The 11,566-nt window shown below is 40.1% G+C and overlaps 1 protein-coding gene across 1 annotated transcript in view; it reads right to left on the bottom strand.

Moving 5' to 3' along the window:
* Positions 1 to 66: 66 nt before the first annotated feature.
* The window catches only part of COL9A3 (collagen type IX alpha 3 chain), a 53,417-nt gene continuing 41,917 nt past the window's right edge, over positions 67 to 11,566 (bottom strand). Inside the window, exons 27-32 of the mRNA XM_029070584.2 lie at positions 11,465 to 11,503; positions 10,470 to 10,613; positions 8,183 to 8,237; positions 5,580 to 5,762; positions 2,449 to 2,526; positions 67 to 1,004 (exon numbers count right to left, since the gene is read on the bottom strand). Coding sequence (XP_028926417.1) covers positions 814 to 1,004; positions 2,449 to 2,526; positions 5,580 to 5,762; positions 8,183 to 8,237; positions 10,470 to 10,613; positions 11,465 to 11,503 — 690 coding nt within the window. The 3' untranslated portion in view covers positions 67 to 813. The remainder of the gene's footprint in view (positions 1,005 to 2,448; positions 2,527 to 5,579; positions 5,763 to 8,182; positions 8,238 to 10,469; positions 10,614 to 11,464; positions 11,504 to 11,566) is intronic.

Below are 11,566 nucleotides of genomic sequence, written 5' to 3'. Positions count from 1 at the left end.
AAATGCACAGAATATTTTCATATTGTATTTGCTATGCTTGATAAACTACAGTGTTCAGGACTAAAACAGATTTGAGTGGCTTTATTTATTACAACAGATAACACCAACAGGATTTATTGTACATACAAAGTCACCTAAAATAAATACTGTTTAAATCAGAAATTCACAAGGTTTAGCAATTTATTTTTCAGACAAAATAAATGGAAAAATATGAGATTCAAACAAGGCCTCAATGCATACTTATGCATGAGTTTTTAAAATAATGATTTTACTTTTACAAAATTGATTATTGACCTGATGTTTTAAGTCACTTCTTTCCCTTACCTGGAATTCTCACACCCTCTGGTAAATACACAGGGTCTAGGAAGAGGGTTTTGAAATAAAATAATATCCTTACTTGGGAAAATACAAAAATTCTTCTAGCTTAAATTTATATATATATACACAAACACAAACATGTTATATCCCAAATATTAGACTGCAACATTTTTGATTAGAGAAGGAAAATGATTGGGGTCATAAAATGTTCTTAGAAAATGATTAGTATTTTAAAAAAGTCATCAAATGTAATGAAGGGAGATGCCTAAAAACAGAACCATCTTCCATTCAGGAAATCTTGCAGAGGGCAGGTGAGACAGCTTGCAGGCAAAAGTATTGTTTATGGGAAAAATCATTACTTTTTTGGTAAAGGCTTTGATCTAAAACTGAAATATTGGCACATCGATTTTGATGAAAGTACACTGTCCATCACAAGGAGAATTACTTTAATTCATTATTAAGTTAAATGTTCAGTCACTTCATTTTTGTTACACTTTATGACATTTTGGGACCAGATTTCTCTCCTCCTCCTCGTATAACAGCTCCCTGGCAGGCTGAAGTATCACAGATTCCTGGAGTTCCCTGAGCACCAATTGCACCAGGAATACCAGGATCACCTGGGAATCCAGGTTCACCATGAGCACCATCTCGACCATCTTTACTAGTTCCAGGCACACCTTGAGGACCTTAAGAAAGATTGGAGGGGAAGATGTTAGGCAGATCTTGCAGCTTGTCGAAACTCCATATTATTTGATGTACCTTGCTTGGGCTTTCTCTCAAACGATCTTTTTAGCATTAGAGGTTGCCTCTCTCCCACCTCCAACTGTTAAGAGTTCAACATCTACTATGACGTTGAAGATGTTGCTGCTGCTGGTGAGACTACATCATTGTGTTTCTGAAAGATAGTCACCTGTTTCTGAAATAGGTATGTGTACCATTTTTCTGGCCCAAGCCAGACATCAACGGTTGAGGGAAAAGTTATACCAACAGGTCCTGTGCTCAAGGCGCTGTACTAGAGGCTTGGGAAACAGCTCCTGAGGTTAACGGATTATGAGCTTCACAGGGTTTATGTACTGTTGAACAACTATTTTTCAAAGTTGCAATTAAAATCCCTAATTCTGCACTATCAGGGTCTTTGTTTTTATTAGGGTTTTTTATTATTATTACTGTTCATTAGAGTCACAATGAAGTTGAAGTGACTGGAATTTCCTTCTGAAATAGAACTTTGTCCACAACTATTGAGTGAAGTTCCTAGACTCTATAGGATATTTATTTTCTATTTTGAATAGGTGGTGTCTTTTATGAGTGATTGGAATGAATTTTTCTGTGTTCAGTGATTTTATTTTGGCAGCTAAAGAACTAAGGAAACCTAAAACCAGGACCAGATACTACCACCAATAAAGGACTGAGTGAGTATGGGGTCATTTTGGGTTTTGCATTTGACTTTTCAGCCATATATGCATCCCTAGGTGAATTTCACCACAGAAATGTCATCTTAGAATAAGAAGATCAGATAGAGACACCCACTCTGGCATAAAAGAGACACCCACTCTGGCATAAAACATTTGGAATTAGCCCAGTACTCACCCCCTTTCTTTCCCTCTCCCCTGTCTTGGAGGGCTGCTTATCCACATGTAATTGGAGGAAAATGTAACCTTTCTCTGACCCTCGGGCTGGACAGTGATACCTTTGCATGAGGTGTGACTTGAGAATACTTGATTCTATGTGGAAATGGTAATTTCACCATCATTTCAGTTTCTGCTGTCATATTCCTCTATGATCCTTTCCCAGTGAGGCTTAAAGGAGCACCCGAGAGAGAGAAAGTGGAGTGGATGTCTATACCTCCACTGCACAGGCAGTGAATCTCTGCCTAAGTATTCTTAAAGTAAAGAATGAGGTAAGAAGTAGGAGGATGCCATCCTCTCTGCAGTTCATTAGGTTGTGTGGTTGGACAATAGGTTTGTATGGGAAATCTGATCAATATTTCTTATTTAGAAAGTGAAGTGATAAAAGATTTAAAATGGATCATCCATTCAAACACAGGAATTTAAAGTTAATCAGCTATTGACAACCCAACTATAACAATCTGCAGAAATACTAAAAATGTTTCACTAAAACAGTTAAACCTACCTTGAAGTCCCTGATCTCCATCAGGCCCATCAACACCTACTCCAACCGATCCTTTATCTCCTCTGTCACCTTGACTTCCTACAGAGACATTTCATAATATTTTTTAGAGTAGCAGAAAGCAATCATTTTACTCTGTTTAAGTGTCAGAATTCCTGGGGTCTCTTCCTCTACACTGAAGAAACATAAAACCCCTCCATGTTCACTTAATTCTGTGTTCGGAAGGCTCCGTGGCATTATTTCAGAAGAAGAAAGGGAGAGGGAAGCCCTGTAGAATTTTTGAAGAGAAGAGTGGTCTAGTAGAAAGAGTACAGGCCTGGAAGTCAGAGGACCTAGGTTCTAGTCCCAGCTCTGATTTCTTTGTGACCTTGGGCAAGTCACTTAACATTTTTGGGGATTAAGGCTATAAGCTTCATGTGGGCCAGGGATTGTGTCCCACCTAAATTATCTTGTACTTAGCACTGGCACTGTACTTTGTAAGTACTGTGCCTGGCACATAGTAAATGCTTAAATACCATTAAAAATGTTACTAAATTTCTTAAATGAAAAAGATGTTATTAAAATTGAGAGGAGGAAGAAAATTTAAGAAAAAGTATAACTCTAAAATTTCCAACCTATTCATTAATCACTCTAACATAGTAAACCCTGCTAGCTGCTCTGATAGGACAACAGGACAGACTACCCAGAACTCTCTGAAGCCTCAGGAAGGCTTCTGGTTAGCCCTGAGAGCCACCAAAGCCTATAAGGCTATAGGGTGGGAGGGTTGAGGACCACTCTAACAGGGGATTAAGGCCAAAACCCCTGAGGAGAAACAAAGTATAGAGCAAGCAGGGCCTAATGGTAGAGCATGGGGCTAGAAGTCAGAAGGACCTGGGTTCTAATCCTGACTCCACCACTTGTCTGCTTTGTGACTTTGAGGAAGTCACTTAACTTCTCTGTCCCCCAGTTACCTCATCTGTAAAATGGGGATTAATACTCTGAGTCCTGTGTGGGGGACAGACTGTGTCCAAGCTGATTTGTTTGTATCAACCCCAGCACTTAATACAGTGCCTGGCACATAGAAAGCATTTAAATACCATAAAAAAAGAATTTAAGAAATGTAGAAAACTTTCACTTAAATACTCTCTCACACAATTGGAGCACAAAAAAAGCCTTCATTTGAAATACTTATGCATAAATACTTTTACATAACCACTCATTTGAGCAGGGATTGTCTCTTTATTGCTGAATTGTACTTTCTAAGCGCTTAGTACAGTGCTCTGCACACAGTAAGCGCTCAGTAAATACAATTGAATGAAGGAGAGAATAATGAGGACTATTAACAGGTCAGCAGGTACTGCTGATTAAACTACTTATTACAACTCTAAGGTATGGAAAATATTTTAATACCCTTGATAGCCAGTACTGGTCTGAACTATAATCTTGCACTATAATGTATTAGCCTAGTAAGACTTTAAATGCTCTGGAATTTGAAAAAAAAGTGTGAATATTACAAAATCATTTCATAGCAAAAAGAACTTCCCATTTTGGGAATGCATCGCTCTGTGTTTGCCCTCTAGTGTTTAAAGTCTTGAATAACCAAACTCAAAATATAGAAAGTATTGTTTTATCAAATCACAATATACTTTCCAATCATTTTTGAAATCTTATTAATTTCTTAAGTGAAAAAGAAAAGGGAATTAAAGGACAAGAAAGTGAGAGAAAGAAGAAAATTTAAGACAACTAAAAGTGTAATTCTAAAATTTTCAACCTAGTAGTCTTGTCTAAGACTTTTGCTTTAGGCAGTGATTTACTGTTTAAACTTACACATCTCTAAAATAGTAGTTCTCAAATGTGTTAAATCCAATAATTGGTGCAGCTATGAACAAACCAGAACTGAGAGCTTTTCATATTACTATTTTTGCTATTCGTATTTGAAAATGTGGTTTGTTTGGGGAATGGGAGATGTTGGTTAATTAAAAATCCCTAATGTCAGGGCTGACCAACTGGGAGATTATATAGTCAGAGGATTTCAGTCAGTTCCTCTGGAAAGCCCAGGAACCATGGCCACCCACAATCAGAGGACTGCAGATTAGAGTAGGAGACTCCTTTAAACAAGTTTCACAGGAGATTGAGGACTGTTCGTTAATCAGTCTAACAGAATAAAACCCTGCTAATTGTCCAGGACTGCCCTGCTAGGACCACAGCAGAATTGACAGAAAACTCCCTGGAGCCTCAGGAAAGCTGCTGGTTAGGAAACAGTTTCAACTGAGCCAATAGATTAGCAGACAACCCGGGAAGAAACAAATGGCTCCCTCACTTGATATGACAGCACATTTATGAGGCATATATGACATGCCGACTAGTACAACTTTCTAGTTTGGCAAGGCCCTGAATAACACTGGATAATATGTGCTTAGTGTAGTGCTTAAGTGCTTAGGATACTGCACAGAGTAAGAGATCAATAAATACGAATGAATGAAGGAGAGAATAATGAGGACTATTAGCAGGTCAGTAGGTACTGCTGATTAAACTACTTAACACAACTTACACAGTATGGCACACAGTAAGTGCTCAATAAATACAATTAAATGAATAACAGTTTTTATTGAACTAAACATTCAAACACACTCTAATCCTAACTACACTGGGTTAATAATAATAATAGTGTTGGTATTTGTTAAGAGCTTACTATGTGCAGAGCACTCTTCTAAGTGCTGGGGTAGATACAGGGTAATCAGGTTGTCCCACGTGAGGCTCACAGTCTTCATCCCCCAGGCACAGAGAAGTGAAGTGACTTGCCCACAGTCACACAGCTGACAAGTGGCATAGCCGGGATTCGAATCCATGACCTCTGACTCCCAAGCCCGGGCTCTTGCCACTGAACCACGCTGCTTCCCGTTAATAATAATAATTACAGTATTTGTTAAGCACTTACTATGTGCCAGGCACTGTACTAAGCACTTAGATAAATATAAATTGGATTGCTTGACTCCCAACAAATGCTGTTGCTACTACTTTCCTTCTTAGTTTTAGCTATTATATTACCACATAAAATATACTCAACCATCCATACTCTTTGGCTCTCCCTTTACTAGAGATAACCAAGGACTGGCCAAAGCAGCCCACCAAACTGAGGACTAAGTCATACTCACCTCTGGGGCCTGGGTCTCCCAGCTCGCCTGTTGGGCCTCTATATCCAGGAGGGCCTCGAGCACCAGGATGACCAATGGATCCTGTTGAACCAGGAGGTCCTGGTGGGCCAGCTGGGCCAGGACGGCCAATTGATCCAGGTGCCATTGGTTTCCTCAAGTTGGCAGCTAACTGTGCAATTTGCTCTTTTGGGGGAAGAAAAACAAAACAAAAACACTTAAATGCTTTTGTTTTATAAGCCTAATGTTGATGGACTTCTACCCCCTTTATACGATGCAAGAAAACTCCTTTTTACAAAGACCTCTTTCTTAGCAGAAGCAGCAGCTTTCTCCAGCACTTTCTATGTATGATTTATACTAAATTTTTGTAGACAGGTAAAATTGTAATTAATAGTTTCTCTATTATGCTTGCCTGAACACTTTTTTCAAAGGATATATTACCAGAGGCTCTGGAAAAGGCCCCAAGAGGTTAGTTAGTTCAGCCTACTTCCAGGTAGGAGTGACCTTACCCAATCCCATATAAATACCGTCTTCTAAAATGTAATCTGTAATGCGCTCCATTCTAACAATCCATCAACCATATTTACCAGTGTCCTTGCTACTCTACCTGTCTCCAACTGGCCCCCACAATGCTTCCGATCTATTTTGCATATAGCTGCATGGGTCATATTCTTGAAGCATAGCTCATCACACATCTCCCTTTTCCCTCAAAGCCTCTAATTGTTTCTCATTTTCCTCTACAACAAGCAAAAACTCCTCTTCATCAGATTCCAAAGCACATCTCCTCCAAGAAGATTTTCCCCAATACACCCTCATTTCCTCTTCTCCCACTCCCTAAATCATCCTTGTATTTGGATTTGAACCCTTTACTCACGCCGTACTCAGCCCCACATTACTTATGTACATATCCACTATTCATTTATATTTGCATCTGTCCCCCACTCTAGACTGTAAGCTTCTTGTAGTCAGAGAACATGACTACCAACTCTGCTATAGTGTACTCTCCCAAGTGCTTAGAAGAGTCCTCTGCACACAGTAAGTACTCAATACAATTGATTGATTCTCAAGTTCTCCGTCAATTCTCCTCATTTAAAATATCTGTTCTTTTCACCAAATATGTCACTCTATTCTTTCCAAGCTAACGTTCTTACTGTCCCTCAATCTCAACTCTCCTGCCTCCATGCCCTTGTCCAGGTTGTACCCGAGCTGGACCTCCCCTCCTTTCTAAAATCCATCAGACCAGAGCTCCCCCCATATTCAAAGCCCTCCAAAAATCTCACCTCCTCTAACAAGTCCTCCCCTCAATCTCCAATACCTCAAGCTAATCAAACCCACCTGCCATTTCTAGCTCTTATGGATTTATTCATATCCATCTCAGCACTTCTGCATACGTTTATTCAATTATACATTTAATTGTTTACTTTAGTACGTCATATCTTTGTGTCATCTTTCCTGTTGTCAGCCGGGAATGTGTCGCTGTTTTGTGTTGTACATTCCCAAGTACATAGTACAGTTCATTGCACCCAGTGAGCACTCATATTGCTACTAAAATCAAGAAATTCTAATATTTGACCTAATTCCCTCTTGCTGCATTTCCTTGTCCTCAAGGATCTTGGGAGGCAGGGGTAGACAGACACAAACTAAAATAGCAGCAGGAGGAAGAAGAAAAGCATGAATTAGTACAAATATATCAGGATGAAATAGCAGAATAAGCCATCAAGTACACAAATAAAAATATACATATATTCCCCAGTGCTGAGGATGGTAAATAAGTAAACTCTAATGCCACTGGGGAATTAATCTGGAAGACTTCCTGCAGGAGGTTGGATTTTAGGAGGACTCTAAAAATGGGGAGAGCTGGAGTCTGGCAGATTTGGGAGGGGACTTGGCACACATCGTTCATCTAATGCCAACCTACTCACTGCACCTCGATTTAGTCTGTCTTGCCGACCTCTTACGCATGTCCTGCCACTGGTCTGGAATGCCCTTCCACTTCATATCTGACAGACAATTACTCTCCCCTCCTTCAAAGGCTTATTCAAAGCACATCTCCAAGATGCCTTTCATAAATCCTAATTTCCTCTTTTCTCACTCTTTTCTGCGTCACCATGATTTGCTCCCTTTTTTCACCCTTCCTACCCCCCCCAGCTCCTCAGCACTTATGTACATATCTGTCTGTAATTTATGTATATTAATGTCTGTCTCCCCCTCTAAACTAAGCTCATAGGCAGGGAATGTGTCTACCAACTCTATTACATTGTACTCACCAAAGTGGTTAGTACAGTATTCTGTAAACAGTAAGTGCTCAATAAATACAGTTGATTGATCAACTGATTGGAAGAGAGTTCCAGGTTGGGGAAGATCTATAGCACAAATTCTCTTTAACCTGCCCATCCCCAGATCTGCTCATTGATGTGCCTTCTTCAGTGTCAGCATGGTCTTTAACTAGCATGTACCTACATTGTTCTGCTCAATAATATCAGCTTCCTCCATTTAGGGCAGACACATGAAGGATGGCAAAGTCATTGTTGCATTTCAGGTTTCTGCTAGAAGAAACGTAGCAACTGTCCCTTTTCTATACCCTCTTTTTGAACCCTGATACTTACCACTTATCATGCCCCCACAAAGCTCTCTAATGTGTTGCTCACTTGCTTCTTTGCCCTGAAATCCACAAAAAAGATTTAAACAAATCATTAATGCTCCAGGTCAGCCTCTTTGGTTTCCAAAAAATCAATTCACATGCTCAGTGACCTTGAAAATTAGCTTATTTACAAGAAATCCACTCTTCTAGAAAGATGAGAATCTCAGCCTTAAAGGCAACAAGGCAGTTATGGATACTAATATGTGTTCATACAATTGCCTGCAATGTTTAGATTCTGTTTTCTAATATATCATTCCTTGAGAAAGTCATGCAAATGTAAGACATGATTACAAATGTTTATAAGGTGCCAGATTTCTTCTGGACATTTGTCCCCATGGTCATGAGGACCCACTGCCCCAAGGTTCTCTTCTGGAGGTTGGGCTAACAAGCTGCAGGCTTCAAAGACTCTAATGCTCAGAAACAAACTCTTGGAATATTCAGGATTTCAAAGCTACTGAGTAGTAATCAGCACCCTTTCAAAAACAGATGCCCCACTTTGTCCAGGTGGAAGCTTTCGGCATGTTTCACATTATAGTCATGGAAGGCAAGTCCTGGAAGCCCTGACTGTAGTCTCTTTCAGCTACTTTTTCACTCCCTTCTGAGAGGCCAGGTCAGGGCAAATAGCTCTGGATCACGGACACTTCAAGGAGTCATTCTTCTTGGTACATCACAAAGGTAGACCCCATGCCTCCAAGAATTTAGCCTCCTTGAGTTTTCCTGACTTGGTTTGGCGCCATCCTCTTTTTCGGGGAACTTGCAGTCATTGCACTGGCCTAGCTTTGCTGGGTCTCCCGATGTGAAAGCAGCAGAGACAGCAGCAGCAGCAGCAGCCTCACATAGAAACTCCTGGCATTGGCCAGGGAGTTGCAGGGGTTTGCATGACCCTGAATCGCTACCTCAGTTAGTCCTTTGGCTTGGGCACATCTGGGATAGGTAGTCCTAGAAATGCAAACAGTCCAGGTGCCCCCAGAGACATTTAGATTATAGGAGGCCCCACTTTTTCAGGCTCTCCCATCCCACACAGCTCCCTCATTTCCTGATAAAAGGCTCCTAAGGGACCTCCCTTTGGCTCCGTACTAAGAAGGATCTGTCCCACCCAATTCTGAGATGATCCAGACTTTTGGTTTGGAGCTTGGAGCACTTGTTCCAAAAGCTCATGTTCTATCACCAATCTCGGATGCTAGAAGAGGACGGCCTGACGCTAAAGCGATGTTTCTTTTGCTGCTGTAAAGGGCTTAAAAGGGACAAAGGCTGAAGGGCGGTATAGGATTTGGTGCCTTTGTTCATTTTACTAGAGTGCATTTATGCCTGTCCACAGAAATCTCCATCTAAGAACATGACGTTCTTCAATGCACAATTCCAAACTCTGTTATTTCCTATTGAACTGAGAGGATCAACTGCTATCATATCTCATTTATAGCGACTCTCAATAGATTATGCTGATGTGGCCATTTCTGACAGAACAAATTATGCGATACAGTGCTCCGCACTTAGTAGGTATTCGATAAATAGCACTGATCGAGTGATATGATGCAGTGTGTTCTTCTCACAATCTGTTTTGAATCTGCTCTGGGTATATGGACCAGAAGGCACAAGTAGACTCAGTTTAGAAAACAGCTTGTGCTATGTGTTTGGCATTGGTTGCTACACCTCCCAACGTCTGCTTAGCCTTCCTGTCCTGAACCATACAGTTCCTGATGTTTCTTTGTGGCTTCATAACTGTACAGTATTTTAATACAATTACAATGAATGGGAGGGATGTAAAACATTCTACTAGTAGTGGAAGTAACAGTAATATAGGAATTTGTAAAGAAAAATATTAGTTGCTGCAGAATTTTTGAACAATTTACCCCAACTCATTAATTCCCAATGAATTGATAGTTACTAAAAATGCAAATTTGCTAAAACAAAAGTTCTTCAAGACTACATCCCCCTTGTTATGGGAGGAATGGGTGGACCTTAACTGGGAAATGAAGTCCAGTTTTCCTTCAATACTTGGCTTTAAGAGGTATTATTTATTCAACATACAGTTTTTCTATAACATGGGGATTGAGTCCTTGCAAAATCCCAAATTAAAAAAAAACTTGCATTGTTGTCTCCTCCCTTATATCTGATATCGTGGCATATTAGCAACCATTTATTTCTACACTTTGAAGTGCTAGAATCCAAAAGCTGACATTGTTCACATGTAAAGATTGCCCAAATTTCAGGCACACTCATGTATGTGTTCAACAGGAAAAAGGAATACTTACTGGAATTCCGGGTTTTCCTGTAATCCCAAGAACACCTTGAATGCCCTGGAAGCCCACTGGACCAGGATGGCCTGGAATCCCGTGGATACCAGATGTGCCATTAGGGCCTGGAATACCTTTAGGGCCCAGCTCACCTCTACTACCCTGCCTAAAAAGAAGCAACCAAACAAAATAAAACATATTAGATATACATATTAGAAATCATATCCCTGCATATGCAGAACTCTGGACCTCACTTATATCATCACCAGCACCAACTAGATACTAAATGCCTTCATTACATATAAGATCACATTAGATATTTGGGAATAAACAAGTATACAGGAAAGACGTGGCTTTCCTCTGAAAATGATCCAAATTTTAAGCCATTCCAAGGCATTTTAGAAAATGTCTCACCCTGATGCTTGTGGACTTGAAAGTACACTGTGGTAAACCGTATAATTCAGTTAAGTAGGGAGACCTAATTGCTCCAGCTTCCTGGCACGTCTTATTACAAGCAATTGTCATTATCAATCACAAGCTATTTGCTGCATCCTACTGTTTTGTCCGACACTATGAACTTCTTGTAACCCACCATATCATGTCATTACCCAACACACTAATCCAAGCTCTAGCATCCATGATTTCCCCCAAAATGATTTTACCTGATTATTTCCCTTCTTTGTCCAACAACAAAATACTCACTAACAGTTGAATTTAGCTCCTGGAGTTCCTCATTTCCACTTAAGTGTGATGAATGCAAGGAGGAGTTATGCAAGTGATTACATATTCTGTGTCAAATCTTATACAAGGATGTCCACCTAGGTCCAATGTTCAAAGGACAGTTTGATGTAAGAAGAAGCTGATTAATAGTGCTTTAAATAAAAGGAAAAGGAAGAAAGGGAATCCCTCTATTGCTGGGGAAATGCCTTATGGGGACTACACAATGAAAGTTGTGTGGAGCCATTTGACGAAATGTGTATCCTAAAATCTTCTAATCCAATGACTGGTAAAACACTTACCTCTCCCTTTTGTCCAACGGGGCCATTTGGACCCTAGAAAAGGGAAGCAGGAAGAGGGAAAATATACTTAGCTGATTAGTAGCTACCAAGGCTGAA

Source organism: Ornithorhynchus anatinus, chromosome 8 (genome assembly GCF_004115215.2).
Source record: "Ornithorhynchus anatinus isolate Pmale09 chromosome 8, mOrnAna1.pri.v4, whole genome shotgun sequence".
NCBI classification, from domain to species: Eukaryota; Metazoa; Chordata; class Mammalia; order Monotremata; family Ornithorhynchidae; genus Ornithorhynchus; species Ornithorhynchus anatinus.
The sequence above is the reverse complement of the archived record's forward strand: the minus strand, read 5'-3'. Positions and strand labels throughout refer to the sequence as shown.